Source organism: Hippichthys cyanospilos, chromosome 3 (genome assembly GCF_059441005.1).
Source record: "Hippichthys cyanospilos isolate Australia breed blue-spotted pipefish chromosome 3, RoL_Hcya_1.0, whole genome shotgun sequence".
In the NCBI taxonomy this organism is placed as follows: domain Eukaryota; kingdom Metazoa; phylum Chordata; class Actinopteri; order Syngnathiformes; family Syngnathidae; genus Hippichthys; species Hippichthys cyanospilos.
Window position 1 is genome coordinate 18370423 of NC_142371.1, and position 21066 is coordinate 18391488.

The 21066-nt window shown below is 44.5% G+C and overlaps 2 protein-coding genes across 2 annotated transcripts; both read right to left on the bottom strand.

Annotated features, from left to right (window-relative positions):
- Positions 1-1501: 1501 nt before the first annotated feature.
- On the bottom strand, positions 1502-12791 carry mdc1 (mediator of DNA damage checkpoint 1). Its single transcript, XM_088409651.1, has 12 exons — positions 12758-12791; positions 12234-12388; positions 11255-11803; positions 10858-10921; positions 9179-10047; positions 8481-8540; positions 5075-8280; positions 4079-4210; positions 3236-3418; positions 3046-3171; positions 2118-2228; positions 1502-1821 (listed from the first exon to the last, which is right to left on the bottom strand). Exons 2-12 carry the CDS (start codon positions 12364-12366, stop codon positions 1642-1644), a joined length of 5613 nt encoding a protein of 1870 aa, XP_088265777.1. The 5' UTR covers positions 12367-12388; positions 12758-12791; the 3' UTR covers positions 1502-1641.
- A 1298-nt stretch (positions 12792-14089) lies between these two features.
- tubb5 (tubulin, beta 5) lies at positions 14090-20743 on the bottom strand. Its single transcript, XM_088410616.1, has 5 exons — positions 20574-20743; positions 17837-17945; positions 16773-16883; positions 15710-15954; positions 14090-15029 (listed from the first exon to the last, which is right to left on the bottom strand). Exons 1-5 carry the CDS (start codon positions 20628-20630, stop codon positions 14217-14219), a joined length of 1335 nt encoding a protein of 444 aa, XP_088266742.1. The 5' UTR covers positions 20631-20743; the 3' UTR covers positions 14090-14216.
- Positions 20744-21066: the final 323 nt, after the last annotated feature.

Genomic DNA, 21066 nt, shown 5'->3' on the forward strand with positions numbered 1-21066 from the left:
CCTCTATCAAACGGAAATTCCAACACTCGGAAAAAAACGAATGCTTTTTCTAAGACTATAAAGTAGATCATGGAAGAGAGAGGAAAAAAAAAAGAAAAAAAGCAGACTTTCAGATATAACGTTGGCTGTGAAATTACTTGCGGATTTTCGAATTTCTTCAAAAAAGTTAAACAAGTTTGCTAATTTACAACATTCTTTAATAATAATAATAATAATAAGAAGAAGAAGACTTAACGTTGAAAAAATGAAAATGGTCAAATAAAAGAAGAAAAAAAGGGAGCCTAGCTGGAAAAATACAAGAGGTTTATAGCAAGTACACTATCAGTGCAGCAGCACACGAAGACAAGAAAATTCTCCTTCAGAAATCTTGACTAAAAATTTGGGGATTTTTTTTTAAACAAAAGTGCTTCTTAGTGTTCTAAACTAAGTGTTCTTAGATTAATAAAGACAAGTACAATTTATTCAAAGTTAAACAAGTTTGTTAATTGTTTGAATAATAATAAAAAAAACTTTAATACTGTAGGGGAAAAATAGTTAAGGGAGAAAACATTCAAAATAAATAGACAACACCTAAAAAAAATGAAAAAATATTGTAGATAAAAAAAAAAAAATCATTTCTGTTTGAGAGGTATATAGTTAAGGTCTCAATCAAAATATAAGCACTGAATTTCTAGGGCCTGTATAAACATTCCACCAATCAGTGTTTTTATTTCCAAAACAAGCTTTCCCTCACGGACGGAAAACAAGGGAACATTTATTCCATGTTTGAAATCCACTTCATGTCCAAAAGCAACGGGCGCAACAAGAACAAAGCGCCGAAGATATCGATGACGACTGCAAACGAAGAAAAGAAAAAAACAAAAAGACGAGAGGCCTTAATGGTCAGTTGGACTGTGCTTAATGGAGACGGGATGACGCTCATTATCATTTCAGTGTATTAAAAAGGAAAATGCACCTGTGCAATTTGGATACCAGGAAACATGATGAGCCTCCATCCCCCCCCCCCCCCCAGCGTGACAGGGCGATGGAGGGGTGGGGGGGTAATGAATGGGTCATTATTCCCATCCGGCAGGCCTGAAAAAAAATGCTCGCTTCAAAAATGTACTTAGTGTAAGTACGTGTTATTGGGAAGTGTGGGCGCTTTATGGGGAGCGCTTGTTGTCCCACGAGGAGGGAGGGAAAAAATTGTAGTGTCAAGTTGAGTTATTAGCCCCTTTCACACCGAAAGCAACAGCTGGGATACTTATGTAAGAGCAAAAAATAACAACATGCACAAAATGGAAAGGGAAAGGGAAATCTAGTGAAAAATTCATTGTCTAGGACCTTAGAAAAAGGCGCATATATATATATATACACACACATATATACACACACACACACACACACACACATATATACACACACACACACACACACACACACACACACACACACACACACACACACACACACACATACATCCGGTTGTGTAAAACAATCCAGAAAGTCAAACTGACATCTATTACACTTATGTGGCAAAGCGTGAATAATATTTATTTGAATGTGAAATTTCATGAAATATTTTGCAAATAATTATCAAGTCATTATTCGACATAAAAGTGTTTTTCAGTTTTTACGAAAGTCTCAAGGTTTTTGCGGCTGCTACATCACCCGCCTGCTCCGCCGGTCCGGCGGGCCGGACAGCTTGTGCGCGTCCAGGTCCACTTTGTGCTGCAGGATCCCCGAAAGGACGAACTCTGCCGAGACCACCGGGATGGACGCCGAGATGGCGGCGCGGCAAAGCCGCAAGTCCTCCGGGCAGGAGATCACCAAGGTGTCAGGCTGAGTTGGGAGCGGACAAAATATTTATTTGATAGAACGATATTTAGAAATTAAGACGGTGTGGGACTTCTTTCCACTCCCTTTTCAGGTTATTAGTTATGATTATATTGGTTATATTAATTCCTTCACCGCCATTGACGACTATCAATGTCAAAGATCAGAAAAAGCTAGCGATAGCGCTGGTCATTTTCCACAATGAGGCACGTCTCCTTAATTATACAAGGTGTGTAATTCAGGAAGTCAAAATGGAAATAATAAAACGTCAATGGATCCCTCAGCCGGATTTGAGTTTGCACCTTGTGTGAGGAAGGCATCTTAGGAAGAAAAGTGGCGCCGCCGCAGGAAATGATGTCTCTCATCTGGATTGGCTCGGGCTTTACCGACTTGGTGATGTGGATCTTGTAGCCCTGGAAGAGGACAAAAAAAATCGATACGCCGTCCCTCTGAGTGCTTCTTATGTTCGTGTGGCCCTTTTTTTTTTTTTTTTTTTGTCAGGATATTGAAGAATCTTTTAGCTGACTCAGCACTGTGGCAAGCGTGGCCCCATCGAATCCGTTTACATCCTGTGTTAGCATGCCGGCTCATTAGTGGAAATGATCGGGGATATACTGTACTGTATGTAGTTGGTGGATAGCGTATAGTGAAAATTCACATATAATTGGCATGTATTGAAATTAAATCGGGAGGAAACATGCTATAGTGTTCTTTTTTTTTTAATAATCAATCAGCCCAGGAATAGAAAAAACCCACGTATAATTGACAACTATCAAAACTCAATGGAGTAAACAAATCCTGTATTGATCTTTTTTTTTTTAATAAACTGTCCCATAAACAGTGAAAATCCACATATAATTGACACCTATTAAAGTGCAATGGTATGGAAACAGCCCCAGCCCTTAAACTAGAGGTTCCTGTCCGCTCTCCTCATGAGGAAAAAGCTAATTGTCTTCCTTCCTGTCTGTCGTTTATTAAATGTTCTAGGTTGCCTGATGCTAACAGTTTTTTTTCTGCCCAAAATCATCGTTTGGGTCAGGCGCTGCAATAAGCTATGTAACTCTAGTGGGATCTTAATAATCATGAATATAGACAGATAACTGGGCGGAGTAAGGAACTGGCTCACTCCAAACAGCGTAACTCCTCAGCCAACGTCAAGATTAACCCTAGGGAGGGCCGCGAGGGACAGAAGAAAAAGAAAATCCACTCAGTACGAAGAAGTTAGCACACCTGTAAGAGCGGCTTGCTGCCGGCGAGCCTCAGAGACTCCTGCAGGCTGAAATTGAACTTTTTCTCCTGCTCGGCATCGCTCACGATGAAGGCGTCGGGAGGCAGCAAGCTCCCGGCTTTGCCGCTCTGGAACGCCGAAACGTTATTGGACACGCGTGCCGGGATGTTTGAATTTGTGAGGGTGACCGACCTTGTCCAGCCACTGCATGTTGACGATCGGGATTCCTTTGGCCACCGCGCACAGGAACTTGACGGTCCTGCACACCCTGTCGGTCACCAGGCAGTTCATGTCTGCGACGCCGTTGGCCAGGACGCCGCCTAAAGCCGTCAGCACTCGCTCCCCGGCTTCGTCCACCACGCCCGTGAACAGCACCTGAGTGGGCGGCGCCATGGGTGATTTCAACCGGCAACTCCGCCCAATCACAAACGCTGAAAGCGTACAGCATATATAGCCCACGACAAAAAAATAAGACGTTTTAAACCCTTTTTAATACCACGATGAAAACAGGTTGTCTTTTCAAATATGGAGCAAAATAATTGGAACATGAAGTAACTTGCGTTATGGTGGCTCTTTGGAAAAATGTTGCCCAAATTTACTCACCTTTTCTACAGATGTGTATTGTCGTTAGCAAAGCAATGTCACGCGATTTATCTCATGGAGTCGCCAGTAAAATATTATGACTAGCAAACATCACTAGAAACAATGTTCCTAATGTTTATTAAATCAGACACAGATGGCATTACAATCTTTTCATATTTTTTAACGTTCTGGCAAGAACAGTAAAATTGCGTTATATTGGCTCTTTTACGCAAACGTTTATGCCTTTTTTTTAATATGTGGGCGACCATTATCATTTATAAGTTTTACAAAGACACCCATTATCATTTATAAGTTTATATGGACACACGTTATAATCAGTGATGCAATTTTCCCAGCGTATAGGTCAGAAATAAAAGAGATGATGTTATATCTGTGTGGCCTAGTCGCAAATGGTGCAGACCTGCGAAGATTCGCTCAACATCATCGCCTAACCTTGTAAGCGTGGTGCGCGTCACGTGTTCGCCGGCCCGGCGGCAGGGAAGCGGAAGACGTGCGAGAAGTCACGGGGGAACATTTCACAGGAGCATCTCGCGTTCGCCTCTTGCTGCCGATTGGCGTCTGAGCCTAGGTAAACATCAACACATCAAAAAATAATTGGGAAGTCATTCATTTGACACTTATTGTTTTTCCTCAAGCGTAGGACACACTTTTTTTGGATAATGGGAGGAGCTAGACTAGAGGCGGTCAGTTGATCAAAGTAGATATGTGCAAATGTTTATTTTGATTCACCGCGATAATACACGGTCTGCTTACGTAGAGAACCAAGTAAACAGGATAAAATTCTGAGGGTTAGCAGTTAAAAGTATCCACGGGGGTACATGAGGGCACTTTGAACATGAGATTTCAAGAAGGTTTTTGCAGGTATCAGCTAATCAAATCTAATTTCATGCTGTGACATGCTTCTTTTCAGCTTAAGAGTAAATTGATTGGAACATGAAGCAATTTTTGCTAAAATCTCTTTTGCATAACATTGCATGACTTTATTTTGTTAAGTTTTACACAGACGTGTTCTGTCATTTGTGATGCTATTTTCCCGCAGACGAGACAGAAAACAGACGACGTTACACAAGCTATCTTCTGGAATTGCTGAATAAAATGCGACATGAGAGCAGGGTGTTCAAACCTGATGCTCAAGGGCCGTTATCTAGAATGTTTTGGATATTTCTACCCTCCAACGCTAATCCAAGTTATCCCACTCGTTATCATGCTTTCGCTCAGCTGGCTGATGAGCTGATCATTTGAATCAGGTGTGTTGGAGTAGCGAAACATGCAAAATAGCGGCCCTTGAGGGCCCCTTGCTTCAGATGTTAATTCCAACTCCTACTGCCCACCGATCATGAGATAGCGGCTTAAATATCAGATCTCTGAGTACATGTATTTCAATTCATTTTCATCTCAAATCTAACATGAAAACATGTGTATAGTTACCTGCTCATTATCAACAGAAGCACCAGCTCTTGGCGCACTTCCATCCTGGCTGGTGGTGTTGCAGGGAGAGACCTTTGCACTCCTGGCCTCCTGAGCATGTGGCGCTCTGGCTCTTCTCTTCGGTTCTGGATTTTCTTCTTGTGCTTCCGCCTTCAACAGTCTCTTCCTTCCTTCCCCCTTGCCTTTGGGTTCAGTTTCATCACTTGTCACAGTCTTCTGATCCCCGCCCCTGATGTTTGTTGTACCAGCGGAGTTGCTCGCCTCAATTGAGGGTTTCTCTACGTTTGCTCGGCGTCGCCCCCTAGTGGCAGCCGCCTGTTGTGAATTTGGCTTCTTTGCATTTTCGTCCTCGAGCTCAGTGGGGGACGCGCTCGTCTTTCTGCCTCTCCGTGGCACAGCCTTTGGAGGCGGAGTCTGACCAGAGCTGTGCCCGGGTTCCTCATTTGAGGGTTCTTTTACATTTGCTCGGCGTCGCCCCCTAGTGGCAGCTGCCTGTAGTGAATTAGGCTTCTCCTTCGCATTTTCATCGGGAGGGTCAGCGGGGGACACGCCCGCCTTTCTACCTCCCCGTGGTGAAGGCTTGGGAGGAGGAGTCTGACTAGAGACGGGCGGGGCCAAGCTGGGCACGGGTTCGGTTTTGCGCCCGCTTGCCCGTCGCCCGCCACCTCGACCTCTCAGAGAGCCGAGGCTGCTGCAGGACATCTCCGAGGCGAGAGAGTTGGTGGAGCTGGATCTGGAAAGCACACCAAGAGGAGAATTGTCCCGACTGTCCTGTTCCGATGGTCGTGCGGCGGCGGACCCTCTGGACGTCTTGGAACGTCGGGCTCGACGCCCCTGGGCGCCAGACGTGGACATTTCTGAACTGGAGTTGGAAGAGTTGGAGCGCAATCTGGTCCTCTTGCCTGCGACATCACCAGGAAGTGGAGCTGCTGAGGGAAGAGCTGCGATGGTTCTTCTGGTTGCTCTTCGATCTCGCTGTGCGGTTTGGGGTTTTTCCTCTTTAGCTTCTGTCTCCAGTGTCTGATTTCGTTCTCGATCCTCCACCACTTGTGTTTCTATCCCCTTTCTTGCCCTCTGTGCATTTTTACCTTGAGGTTTTTCTTGCTTTCTGTTTTGGACTTCAAGAAGGTTTTTCTCCAGCGTCTGGATCTCTCCCTCAGGCCTGGACTTTCCCACTCTGCTTCTCGTTTGTCTTTTTTTCGACTCCTCCGTCTCTCGAATCGGCTCTTCAGCTGTGATATCGTTACCGATACTAGTTCCTGGTTCGTTGGTGCTCCTCGAGGAACTCCGGGTCCCCCCTTCCTCCCCTTGAGAACATCCGAGCGATTGTGACTCGTCTTCGATTCGAAGGGGTTTGGCTTTTTTTCTCCTCGAGCCAGGGATCAAGATTTCGCTGTTGGGGTCGTCATCTTCAAAGGTGTCCGTGAGCTGAGTTCCGGCAGAAGACGCTTTGGAATTCGCGAGCGGCCGTTTCCCTTCTTCTACTAGAGCAGGACCCGATTCAGCGTTGGACAAGGTATCGAGATTAGGCTGAGTCTTCTCATCTTCCGTTTGAATTGGAGTCACAGGTGAAGGTTCCTCATTGGTGCTTTGGCCTTCAGCGCCGTCCTTTGCTGGATTAGCATCATTCCAACTGTCTGACGTCATTTCAAGGGTACTGCTGAGGGACTGCGACTCGTCATGGCTTTGCAGGCGCCTCGTTTTTCTTTTTTTACGCAAGACCGGAACAGAGTCCTCCTCTTCATCGCTTTCCTCGTTTTCACGTGGAGACATAGGTTGGGTCGCGGCTATGCTTAGAGGCTGGGTTGGAACAAGGCAAGAACTTGTATCGGGTTGCGTCTCTTCGTTAGGTTTGCTTGAGTCTTCGATGTCGGTTTCCTCGCTTTCGCTTGTTGCCATCGGCTGGGTTGCGGCTAAACCAAAAGTCTGACGGTTTGCCCGCAAACTGTAAGAACTCGCATCGGGCTGCATTTCTTCATCAAGCCGTACGTTTTCTTCCGTCAAAACTGGAATCGGGTCCTCATTTTCACTTTCGTCATCGTCACTTGTAGCCATTGGCTGTGTTGCGGCTAAACTTAAAGGCGGACCGTCAGCAGGTGAACGCTTTGAAATTGGAATCGGGTCCTCATCGCTTTCGTCGTCGTCGCTTAAAGCCATGGGCTGCGTCGGAGCTAAACTCAAAGGCTGCCGATCAGCAGCCAAACGGTCCGTGCCCCTAATGGGTTGCACTCGTTTATCAAGCCGCACTTGTCCTTCCGCCAAAACTGGAATCGAGTCCTCATCCTCACTTTCACTTAAAGCCATAGGCTGCGTTGGAGCTAAACTGAAAGACTGACGATTAGCAGGCAAACCGTAAGAACTAATATTGGGTTGCATGACTTCATCCAGCGGAGCTTTATCTCCATTACTTTCTTCAGTTTGACCTGCAGCTTTAGGCTGAATTTCCACGCTGTCCATGGGAGTAAAAGGAAGTCTTGCTTCTTCAAGCTGCGGGTGCTTTTGCAAGACTGGAAGAGTGTCCTCGGTTCCTCTTGTACCCCTGATTTGGGATTTGGTAACGGTCTGCAATGCCTCATCATGCTCTTGGCTCAAATGAGCTTTTTTAGCAGTCTGCTTTGGTTTCAAGGGAGCGACAGGTTTGTTTCCCGCTGGAGATTGGTCTCCCTGGAAGGCGCTCGTGAGTTTGGTTTCAGCCAAAGCAATGGAAGCAGAAGAGGGTGGGTCAAAAGATTCAGTCTCACGCTCTTCCTTTGGCTCTTCTTCAGACTCGCTGGAAGGCTGTGAAAGAAAGCTCTGCGTTTCTTCCAAAGCGAGATTTGTCTTCTGATTCCCCTCGTACAACCTGCGACTGCCGGCAGGCGCCTCGTAGGCTTGGGTAGCCTCCATGTTGAAGTCGTTCCCAAGGGATGCCGTGTCTGCATAAGTCTGCGTTTCTGAGACAAAAGCTTGGGTGCTCTCCAGAGCCAGAGCTTGGGCGGGATTCTGAAGGCTGCTGTCCGACAAGCCCAGCTGGAAAAATGCTCCTCCGCCAGGCGGTTCCTCCGCGTCGTCACTTGAGGCTTTGCTGGCGTCCACGTTGCAAGTCCGGATCGGCTCTTGGGACTGAAGGATGAAGGGCTGCGTCTCGGCGACAACAAAGTCCTCCTCGTCCTGGCTGTCCAAGCACGAGGACGAGGCTGCAGATCCCACCATGCTGTTTAAGCCGCCTAGGTCACAGAAAAGAATAGCTTTTCTTTAGCGTTGTCTTGGAAACACACAAAGAGTTGCCAAATAAAGCTGTTTTCCAGCCAGAAGCTACAGTTTATCTTGGGACCTTACCATGGAAAAATCAAATAAAAAGTGCAACGATTAGTTTCACTCTGGAGAAAGAAGAGTTGAAATTGTGGGGGATTCAACGATAACTTACATTCAAATTGATTCAGAGAGGGAGCGAAGAAGGCTTGGGTCTCCATCTCCTCCACTTCTCCTGAAGTCATCCAAGAGTTAAAGAAAAGCAAATTAAATGATATCATTCTAGACCTTTCAAAATTAACTGATTTATCAACAACGAATCGACTACCAAATGAATTGACAACTATTTTATTAACCGGGCAATTGTTTCGAGCCAAAAATGATCATAATCCTCCAATTTTGGCTCCTCAGCAGTAGTTATTCTGATTTTTCTGGTCCTCTGGGAAAGCTACTTAACTTTTAAATAAAATAAGACATTTGATTTTACTTAGGGAGAATGATGACCAAATCGGCAACTGAATTTCATGATGATTAGTGAGTACGACATCAATTGCTCTTGTGTAATATTCCTCAATCAAAAACTCAATTAAAGGATCAACCTATAATTTGGTTGATTCCTAATACTTATTTTACACAAAATAACGCCCCCAAAAAAGGGTCATTTTGTGGAGGACAACCTCAATTTATTTTTCTTTAATAAATAACCCAAAGAGTCATTCAAATCGAGCCAAATATTGGGTCAGTGTTGGATGTTTTAAATTAACTGTTTTCAGAGTAGCAGGATATGAATAAATTGTATGCAAAATACATGCACAAAAAACAAAAAAAAGACGTTTGCAACAACAAAACATTTTCGAGGTGGATTGCACATACCTGGCAGTTGCACAGGGGTCGAGCAGTTTTGCTGATGCGGAGGGTGCGCACCGGATGTTGTCATTTTCTCCGCTTCCACATCCGTATCACTGTCTTGGGCAACAGGGGGCGCACTGGGCTCATCCAAGTCAGTGTCCGAGTCAGACTCGGCCTGAGCAGTTGCTGCGGCGATACCGCAAGTGGCTGAGGAGGGAGCGGTGGAGACAGGTGACGAGCGAGTATGTTCACTTGATCCCGCAGCTGAATCACAAACATTTGCCCGTGCATTAAGAGCCCGCTCGTCATCCGATTCCGAAACGTCCCCGATCGCGGCCGTTTCCCTGTCGACGGGCTCCTCGTCCACATCCGTGTCGCTTTCGAGATGGAAGTCGTCCGACAGCGGCGGAGGAGCCGCATCTGTTTTTTTAGGGGGCGTGTCAGGCTGGCTGTCACCTCCTTTAGGGTGCGCGGGAGGCGCAGACGCGTCATCTTCATCTACATCTGTGTCACTGTCCAAATGGAAGCACACAGCATTGGGCTTGGGGTCGGGTACCGGTTCCCCCTCGCCGCCATCCTCCTCCAAGTCAGTGTCGCTGTCCATGTTCAATTTAGGGAAGGCATGTGGGGAGCCCGTGCTTGTGGACAGTTGCAACGACTCCTCCTCAGTGAAGCCGGCCTTGTTTTTCAGCTGTTCTCTTCCCCGCGCTTGGCCGTTTTCCACCACGCCTGCCTCCTCTTCATCACTGTCATCCACAATTGTAAGCGAGTCCTTTTTCTGCTGTCCCCTGACATCCGCGTCCGGCTCATCTTTGCTGAAAGTGACATGCCCGCGAGGGTTCTCTCTGGTTGATGACGACGGCGTGACAGGAGTTCCATCCTCACAATAGGGACTATGGAAAGGACACAGATTATTGGCCAGATAAAGAGGACGCTTTAACTTCCTCTACATGAGCATTAGGCTGCAGGTTCTTGTTTTTGTAGCTGTCCATACACATTTATTTGATAAGACGCTATCAGGGATGGGAACAGGTCTCTAAGGCCAAGTCCATGTCAAGCCTCACGTCTTTGACTCGCAACTCCAAGTTAACTCAGACATATCATAGAAGAAATGTAGAAATACCATATAAAATCAAACCTCTGAGGACCACAGATGAATAGAAGAAAGACCATGTTATTTAGTTTTAATTTAACTTGCAAACATGGTAAAAAAAAAATCACCACAGCAATTATACAAAGTTTATATAAATTAGTAATTTAAGACAGTTATTAAAAAAAAAGAACAAACTGCTACATCAAGGCTTTCGTTAAAGGGGGTGAAGCAAATTAGGATTTTTTTTTTATATTCAACACTTCTTGTGCTGTCCACCATCAAATCTTTTTATTCGTTTTTTGTGAATAGCACGGTCAGCCGTGTGAAAATACATTTTGAGTAAATGCCGCAAAAAAGTGGACTGTTTTGTTTCCCATGTCACAACTAAAATGTAATTCACACTTCAATGGGCATAGTTATTTTATTGCCAATGGTACTCACAAAGTTATAATTTTATCTTTTTTTTTAACTTGTCTTGCAGGCCTTGCTAAATTTAGATTTAGTCATGGGCCGCTGATAATTGATGATGGGCCATAAATGACCCCGGGCCATAGATTGGAAACATATCTTTATTTAGAAAAATAAAATAAATAAGAACAGTAAAATATACCTTTCAGGGATGGTTTTGTTTGCTGGACTGACACAAGTTGATCTGGTGGTGCTGGAATGTGACCCTGCAAGAACCCAGGGAAAATATGAAGAGATAGACACCACGATGCAGGAGCTCTGATGATGAATTAAAAAGGGTAAGTCACCCCAAATATGTTCTATGCGGCTTCACTAGTCTAAACATAGCAATCTGATAAATATCGGGGACGGCCGTTGCGTCACGAGCATTTGCATGGAAATAACGTCACAGTTGCTCGGGTAAGAGCCAATCACAGCTCAGCTGTTTTCTAGGTTTGGTCATGTGATGTTCATAATCTGAGCAACTGCGACGTCATTTTCAGTCAAGAGCAAAAAGGCAAGCCTCCTGAGATGGATATTAACGGATCAACAAATCATACCTTGAAACTTGCGCCCGCATTCTCTGGTTCTTGGCCTCTCATCATCCGAGTCCGACTCTGATTCCGGGACCAGAGTCCCCTGCAGCTGGACTGGGGTGCTCTCAAAGGACAGACATCTGTTCTGTGCAGGCTTTTTCTGCTGTGAAATCTTAGCTGAAGCTTGGGACATCACCTTGATGCCATCTGTCCCGTCTAAGGAATCCCCCAATAAACTGCCACCGTCGCCAGACATCCAAGCCCCGGCGTCTTCATTCGCGTCTCTGATCCTGAGATACTGACACGGCATGTCCGCCATGAGCAGACGGTTCCCCTCGCTTAGGGGGTAGGATATGTTGGGGATCAACTTGACGCGGCCGATGCGGGTGCCGTTCATGCTGCCCAAGTCTTTCACCACGGCCTCTATGTCCACTCCGCTGCGGGATCCTCGTCTATGATGGACGGAGATGCGGATGCTGGCGTGCTGTTTGGACACGGAGGGCGCCAGTAGGGGCAGCGTGCAGGTGCCAGCGTCACGACCAAGCACGTTATCCCCCATGAAAAGAGGATATTCTGTGTAGGAAAGAAGTGCATCGTCAGCTACTGGCTACTTTGTGTTATAGAGGCAAAACATTGGACATTGTAAGGCCATTTGGATACTTATTTTCTATCCTAAGTACATTGCTGAGTAAGCAGATCGGGATTCGGTGTCGGCAAATCATCAATATGTTGTGACTAAGACTCAAGTGCAAAAACATTCATTAATATTTTTAAACACAATGTCAAGAAGTAAAAACTGCACAAAAATCCACAAGGCTGCATCTTCTTTAGTGCCCACAGTAGTGGGCCTTTGTTTTTCTTTTTTTGACTGATTGGAGCTACTCAACTAAGTCCTAGTGTGCTCAGTAGAGGACATTCTGGTCTTTCCAATGATGATTGCTGGGACAAAATGGACACAACAGTGGCTGTGAGGAGGATATATTTTGAAGCTATTGCCTATTACCTCCTTCAGGAACATGGTCATTCTTCAAGATGCACAGTTTGGCTAAAGGTCGCCGTCGCTCGTTTGTCTTCTCTTCCGTTTCCTCCTCATCTGACTCGAGGAGGGAGTCGTTGACGACCTGAGTGGCGTCCATTCCTCACCGAGAATCAGGTCGTCTGACAAACATAATCACACATTTCACTTCCTATTGTTACTTTCTTCTTAGCACGTTTCAGCAAGTCAATAATGTGATGCTAACGTTAGCAAAAACGGCAATCGACTCCTGGCTGAAAGTTAGCAGAGCAGATGTGTAGATTTATTGTCCGAAATCGTGTGATTTCAACACGTTTGCGAACAAGCTGATAATGACTCAAACGTCACTACATGACTACGGCACAATATGCGCGAGGCAAATTCACTGCAACCATTGATGGAAGGTATTAGCAGCGAAATCTAGCACATGTTCATGTTTAAGAATCATAAATTTGAACTTAAAATGCGTGAGATGAAATTTCACTCTAGTGTAGTAATTGATGCAAACTTGCCTCACACGACCCCGCTGTTGTCAATGAAAAGAAAATATAAACAACTTTTAACGTATTTTCCGGGTGCCAGTAAATCACGCCCAACAGAACGGGTCAAACACTGGCGTGATTGGTTCACGTGACTGTCGCTCTTCTCATACTCTATCGCCATTGGTTATTTTCACTTCCTTATGAATTGGCATGTCTCCGCATTGGATCAAAGTGAGGAGTCAGACGAATATGTTTCGCGCCACGTGCTTCTTAAAGGGAAAGTACAAAAAAACGCACTAGTGTTCATTCCGCATGCCGCCTATGTACTGTTTAGTTTTTTTTTTCTCCTAAAAAAATAACTATATTTACTTGGAATTTACTGTTGTATAATGACTTCGACTCATAAGAATTGGTACTTTTTTTAAATAATACTAAATGGTAACTGTGACTGGGTTATGCAGTCACCAAAATATTGCTAGCAAAGCAGAAAAAGTAGCGATTACATGGCTTAATAAAGCGCTATGATATTGGCCTGTTGTCAGTGGAAACGATGCCCATGTGTGCTGAAGTCATTCAATTTTCTCATGACATCAGGCCTTGCAGCCCATGAATGCAGCATTGGAGCCAGGAAAGATTTTTTTTTTCCCTTTAATATCATGAAATCATTTTTTTTGGCCCTCTGAGGCATCTAAAAAGGATCTACATTTTGGAACCAATGGGCCCAACTACCTTAGTGTGTGAGAAATGATCAAATATAAAAAAAAATAATGATTTACTAGAAACAATGTCCATTCTAGGTGAACAGAAGCAATGGAAGTGTAAGTAAAGTGTGTTGTGGGGTCCTGAAAACGGGGTCCATCTTGGTTTTGAGCGTGATGCTATCAAAAGATGTTCTCTACATAGACCTTAGTGGAATTAATGCAGTACCACATTACAGACAAGGATGTAGTTTAAGCCATAAAAATATTGAGAACATATTAGCCTCCATGTGGGTGGGGCCAAACGTTTAATGGCAGAGACAAATTTTTGGCTTAGCCACACCTTCAACTGCAATGCAGCAAAGTCCTCTCACTGTACTTGGACTGTCATGAAAGGGGCGTGGCACCTCTACAGCAAGAGGCGGGGTTTTACAAAGAAATGGGTCCAATCAGGTGAAGAAAAACCAAAACAAGAACTGTGCACATGCATATGTGGAACATTAAAAACATCACTATAATGACCTTTAACCTTTTAAGGGCCGCCATTTACATGCAGAATTTCAATACCGGTCAGTATGAGAAGATTACGGCGCTATTTTTTTTTTTTTGTGGTGGTTAGCGTCGTTCTGCAGATTAACCGGCGAAGGAATGAAGAGACGGCAGCTTCTCGTTTGAACTACTTTATTGGAAGCGAATGACTTGTGGACACTAACATCGTCTAACAGAATCGGATTCTAGAACTGCTTGAAACTATCCGGTCTCCCCCGGCGACGTAAGCGGCGGTCGCGGTCTTAAGCGTCTTCCTCGGCGTCCTCCTCAAACTCTCCCTCCTCCTCGGCCGTGGCGTCCTGGTACTGCTGGTACTCCGACACCAGGTCGTTCATGTTGCTCTCGGCCTCGGTGAACTCCATCTCATCCATGCCCTCGCCCGTGTACCAGTGCAAGAAGGCCTTGCGGCGGAACATGGCGGTGAACTGCTCGGAGATGCGCTTGAACAGCTCCTGGATGGCCGTGCTGTTGCCGATGAAGGTGACGGCCATCTTGAGGCCGCGGGGGGGAATGTCACACACCGCCGTCTTCACGTTGTTGGGGATCCACTCCACGAAGTAGCTGCTGTTCTTGTTCTGCACGTTGAGCATCTGCTCGTCCACCTCCTTCATGGACATGCGGCCGCGGAAGACGGCGGCCACCGTCAGGTAGCGGCCGTGGCGCGGGTCGCACGCCGCCATCATGTTCTTGGCGTCGAACACCTGCTGCGTCAGCTCGGGGACGGTGAGCGCGCGGTACTGCTGGCTGCCCCGGCTGGTGAGGGGCGCGAAGCCGGGCATGAAGAAGTGCAGGCGGGGGAAGGGCACCATGTTGACGGCTAGCTTGCGCAGGTCGGCGTTGAGCTGGCCCGGGAAGCGCAGGCACGTGGTGACGCCGCTCATGGTGGCGGAGACCAGGTGGTTGAGGTCGCCGTAAGTGGGCGTGGTCAGCTTCAGCGTGCGGAAGCAGATGTCGTAAAGCGCCTCGTTGTCGATGCAGTAGGTCTCGTCCGTGTTCTCCACCAGCTGGTGGACCGACAGAGTGGCGTTGTAGGGCTCCACCACAGTGTCGGACACCTGTGGGGGGAGGGGGCGAAATTAGGATCATGTTCTCAAACCTTTTGGCGTCAGGGACCCCTTTTAGAAACACATTTTCCAATGACCCCTATTGTAAATGTTTGCGAAAAAACAAAAAATTTAACCCAAGTGCCCTTTTTATTCATTAAATGACAAGTATATTTGTTACTTTTCAGCTGTACTGAAGTTTAGGAAATAAAAATTGCCCACGATAAAAATGAGTTTGACAGCCCTGACAGTTAGACGTTGCAATATCAACGGTGGCCAGAGGCGGCGCCAAAAAACAGACTAAGCAGAATAAGGCACAAATCTAAATGTTAAAAACTAAACTAAATCCGTTCCAAAACACCCAAATTATTTCACGCGAACCCCACTTTGAGGACCACTGATCTAGACATTGTGGAAAAGTCACGCTGGGCCGTAGCAATTACACTGTGATGCCGATATTCCAGCAGTTTTAAGAATCTAAATAAATTATAACACATACGGGAGCCCAGCAATTTATATAATAAAGGAAATGGTGAGTTATTTTATGTTAATACACCAATCTCAGTAAATTTTTTGGGGATATTTTCATTAAAAAATAAAATGTCAATTAAAAAGCTCAAAAGGTGAAAATGAGTCGCGCCCCAGCGATCGCTGCCGTAGCAAAAATGCTACAGAACTTGTTCCATTCTCACCTTGGGGGAAGGCACAACGCTGAAGGTGTTCATGATCCTATCAGGGTATTCCTCGCGGATCTTGCTGATGAGAAGGGTTCCCATCCCCGACCCGGTTCCTCCGCCGAGAGAGTGCGTGAGCTGGAAGCCCTGCAGGCAGTCGCAGCTCTCGGACTCCTTGCGCACCACATCCAGGACCGAGTCCACCAGCTCGGCACCCTCCGTGTAGTGACCCTTGGCCCAGTTGTTTCCGGCACCGCTCTGACCTACACGACAGCACGGTTGAGATATTCCCATCGCTCGTGACTGCTCGGTTGCTGATCTAAGTAATTGTGGGTCAAAAAGGGACCAGACGCGACTGGGTTCAAACCAATTGTGTCTTTTTCATTTTTTTACTTACTTGAGGGGAGAAAAAATAAATAAACGTCAACTGTTTAAGCGTGAGATGAATTTTGCACAATAAAAACAGTTGCAGTTAAATAATCCACTCGAGGGTCCCAAAACAGACATCATTTTCTTTTTTTTTTTTTTTTTGGTATAAAAGAACATTTTTAGGTTGCCATGTATAAAACTCATATTTTGAAGTTTTGTGCAAAAAAATCCAGAAAGTTGGGTAAAATTGACACCAATTAGGTGACAATATTTTGGTTTTTAACCCAACTGTTTGAATATTATAGAAAAAAAGAAGATATTTTACAGGTTTCACTTGAAAATCAATTGCATTTAGTGATTTATGTCCTAAATTAGCAAACATTTGGGATTTTAATACTAGTTTTTTTTAATACTAATTTTTGGGGGGTTTCATCACTTAAACCAAAATGTTGGGTCAAAATACTATAGTCACCAAAATTGGGTTGTTTTGTATCCCCCGTTTTCATATAAAAACAAAGATTAGCTTGTTCTGCTTATATATAGAAAAAAAAATTGATGACAAAAAGCTTTGGTTGGGTTATTTTTAACCCATTTTTTTTTTGTGTACCAAGATAGCGGCTATGGATATAACATTAGTGCTAAAATCTTGCTAGCAAACTCAGTAGAACTACTGGATACGAGTAATGTTAAATGCGTTCCTCAACACACGCACCAAAGACAAAATTGTCAGGCCTGAAGATCTGTCCGAAAGGCCCGGATCTGACTGAGTCCATGGTGCCGGGCTCCAGGTCCACCAAAATGGCGCGGGGGACATATTTCCCTCCTGCGGCAGCAAGAAAAGAGGGAAGCCCACAAAACAGCTCAGTCATGGAACACAAAACAAGACAGACACAAAAGGATGCGGGAGTCGCTGCTCCCATGCTGTGAATCCTCCCTCTGTTCTCAATCCCGCCCCCCGCAAATCTGCTGCTAACCTAACCTAAATTCAATTTACTACAAATTCAGAAACGGATGGATCATAACAGACAGTAATGACAATGCACATCCGTAAGAAACTTAAAATACACAAATTTAGACGTTGCTTTATGTTCCAACTAATTTGCTTTTTATTTGAAAACATGTAGCGTTTGAGCAATCTGACTCGTTAGTGTTTTGATTTTTATGCTCAAACCTTTTCTACGCTCCTTTAAAAAAAATTGCCTTAATGAAAAAAAACAAAAGCAAAGAACTTGTTAGCCTAACCCTTTTTCGCTCATTTATACAAATGCTGCCTATGAAAAAAAGTAACCAATTTTGAGCAGTCTGACTATTTATTATTTTATTATTATTTTTATATACATTTTATATATATATTATTTTATATATTTTATTTGATATATTTACTATTTTTTTCCCTATTTTTTCCATGTCCATTTAAAAAGAATGCCACCAATATTATGGAGGAAAAAAAAGAGAAAAAAATTCTACCCATATTGGAGAAAAAAAAAACAACTTTAAAAAATAAAATAAAAACACCTGCTATACTACTTTTTCCCCTGCGCTCATATAGAGAAATGCTTCCAGTTAATACAACAAAAAAAAACCTGCTAGCCAATTTTGAACAGTGACCAAAGTTAGTGTGTTATTTTGTTTTCGCAAACCTTTTCTAACTCCCAAACAATTGACGTCATTAGTCCTTGACGTTCTTTCACATCAATCGTACTTAAAAGCATAAAAAAAAAGACATTGTTTCGTTTTTGTATGCATATTTGAGACACAAAAAAAAAGTGTTGTAACCTGTGGCCTCGTTATAGTAGACGCTAATCCTGTCCAGCTGGAGGTCGCTGTCTCCATGGTAGGTCCCCGTTGGGTCGATGCCGTGCTCGTCGCTGATCACTTCCCAGAACTGCAGACACACGCGCGCCGAGCGGAGCGTCACATGACCCTCGCCTCAACACAAATACAACAAGCGGCGGCGTTCGAGTCACTAGGGGGACGGGAGGGGGCGAGCCTGGACGAGAAAAACGGGAGCGTTCGCGTCGGGCGTGGGGGGGGGGGGGGCAAAAGTGCAGGACGATCCCTCCTTCTATTGAGCAGTTTAAAGCCCATCCAGTTGGGAGTCACAGACTGATGACTGGCCACTTCTTTCCCAACTGGCCAAAGGAGACGGCACAAAGAAGCGACTCATCCTTCGACTAAAAATAAACGTCAAGCTGAAGACGCCGATTGTATCGAGATCTGTGATGCTTTGTACCCCCCTTTCTTCCCCCCCCCCCTTTAAAAGACCACACTTGTGTGCTTTAAATCCCTCCGAGCCAGTGGAACTGTTGATGCAAGCAATTTGCTATTTGCAAAGAGAGATCTTCCAACTTTCCTTCGCTCTATCATAGAGCCTCACTTTTTTAAGGGGGGGGGCGGCAGACGCAGGATTTAGAGCAATCTGGATAAGCAGGTCGCAATGAGAGATTGGGAGGTCTGTTTAAAAAAAAAAAGTGACCTTAATATGAGGGGCGGCCGGCCAAAGGAGGAGGACAATAAGCGGCAAAGCCGCGATGCCACACCCTGACCCACTTCAGCCATTGTGTCAATCAAAAGGCGCGGTGGACATCGGCGCTAGGACGGCCAAACGCTAGAAAGATTTCTGTGGTAACGATTTGGTTCTGGCATGGCGGAGCCATGAGACGATTAGCTAGGGTGAAATTGAATTTGGAAAGCGGTGACTTCACCCACCATGCAGTGAGCATCAGCTGTTTCCTCCATTCCTGAACGCAGCATCGCCGAAAATTCGATTGAGGGAGGTATAATTCAGATGGATCATAAATTGATATATATTCGTTTTTTTCCTCCGTAATCTGTTTATTTTTTAATCAATCTGACAAAAAAAAAACAGTAATGACAAAGCTAAGGCATGGATTGTTATGAAACAAAATAATTAGGAATGGGCAAGTACTGATACCATGTATCTGTATCAGGCCGATACCGAAACCTATTTCAAAGTATCGGTACATATGATGGCAGCCGAAAACTAGTATAGAATTAATGAATTAGGAGACTGCTGTTAATTAAAAAGAAAAAACTAAGGAGAGATGCTACATTGGAATATATACATCTATATTAGGTGCAGGGTTGTCACACGTTTTAGCTTGTGGGCCACAGAGAAAAAAAGTGGCATCAAAAATCCCTAATAATTAGGGATGGGCTAGTACAGATACTAAGGATCATGATCAGGTAGATACCGGGTTTTATTTATATATATTTTGTTTTCTCCTTTATTTTGAGAGGTTATCAAAAGTACTTGTGGTACTGGTAGGGGAAAAACAACAAAAAAGTGGTATCGAAAATCCCATATTGATAGGGTATGATCCATATTTTTTTTCACCCGAAATTTTCTTTTGACGAAGAAAAACTATTGATTGTAAACAAGACATTACATTGTGTACACAAAAGGCTCAGTGGAAGCCTTCCGCTGATAAAGATCATTTGAATCAGCTGCGTTGGACAAGGGAAACAGCAAAAGCATGCAGGATAGCGACCGAAGGGCATCGTGTTCCATGTAAATTTCCATTTTTATTGCTTTTTACATATATACACTTTGAATTTTATTTTTGATTGCCATCAACCTAAATCCAAATCATTCATTTCTGCGTGTTCATATATTATACCTTAGCTTATAAACGTTTCTTTTTAAAATTTAAATTAATCCTAAGAAAGCCCAAATGTACATAAGTATAAAAATGATGCGGCGAATAAAAAATGGCAACGTTTGTGTAAATGAATGGGAGGTTCTTCTAAGAATTTGTTGCCTTGGTTGCCAAGCAGACGTGTGGCCCTCAAGCACAATGATGTCATGTGCTTAACTATTGTGCCAAGAAAAGCAACATTGATATTTTCAATCAATATATCAACAGATAACACTATCCGAAAAAACGAGTTTTGTCGTCATTTTGATAGTCTTTTTTTCCCCCTGCTTTGTCTTCCTAATATACATGCCACACCCATACTTGCCAGCAGCTGATAGCCTGAACCATCTGCTGCAGCCCTCACAAATACAAATCCAATCGATGCCAATTATTGATTAGTCCTAGAAGTAGCAAAGACAGGGAAAAAAAAAAAAAATCACCAGCACGTTTGTGGGCGGAAATGTAAAAAGAAAGCAGAACAAAGGGAGGAATAGACGACGAAAAGACTTGACAATTCTTCAGCATTTCTTTCGTTTCCACACAGGCAGGCAGGCAGGCAGACAAAGAGACATGCCCCAATAGACAAGTGTACCCGTTATACGTTCCACACCCACCCTCCATGACACCGCACTGCACAATGGCATTATTAAAACAAAAGACTGCGTGCCATTGCTTCTTTTTTTTTTTGGCGTGCAAGTGTGATGTTACATTCTTCATTTCTTTTGTTGAGCGAGCCCTTTGTCCACCATTTGCATAAATTAAGCCCGTTTTCCCACGTTCAAAAATATCGAAACGGGCCACTTGTTAGAATACCAGATTTTTTTATTTTCCCCTCACTTGCCGTTATTTCTTACCTTGGCACCGATTTGGTTGCCGCACTGGCCGGCTTGGATGTGCACGATCTCCCTCATAGTGGCTGCCAAAAAAAAGTCGGGGACCAATAAAGACGGGAGTTTGTTGGAGGAGCACAGACGAGACGAGGCGAGGCTTCTGCACAATGGCTTTATAATGCTGGAGAAGCTCCAGTGAAAGGCAGGCTGGGAGTTGAGGGCGTGGCTTGGGGGCAAGCAAGCCTCCCTTGCCTCTGCTGCTGGTTTGGGGGCCTGCTGCAGAAGGGACCCAGCTGCTGCAGCTGCAAAATTGTAAAATTGGGAGTGGTGGGGCGATAAAGGAGGTAGACGACAGCTTACAACGGAGTTCCAGTCAGAAAATCATTTTTTTTCAAGGTCGAAATATCATTTCTATGTTTGCAACGTCTATGTTTATGAAAAAGAACGAAAGACTTGAATGCATTCAGTTTCTTTTATTATTTGATGTAATTTAGAAGTTTTGAATAACCATCGGTGT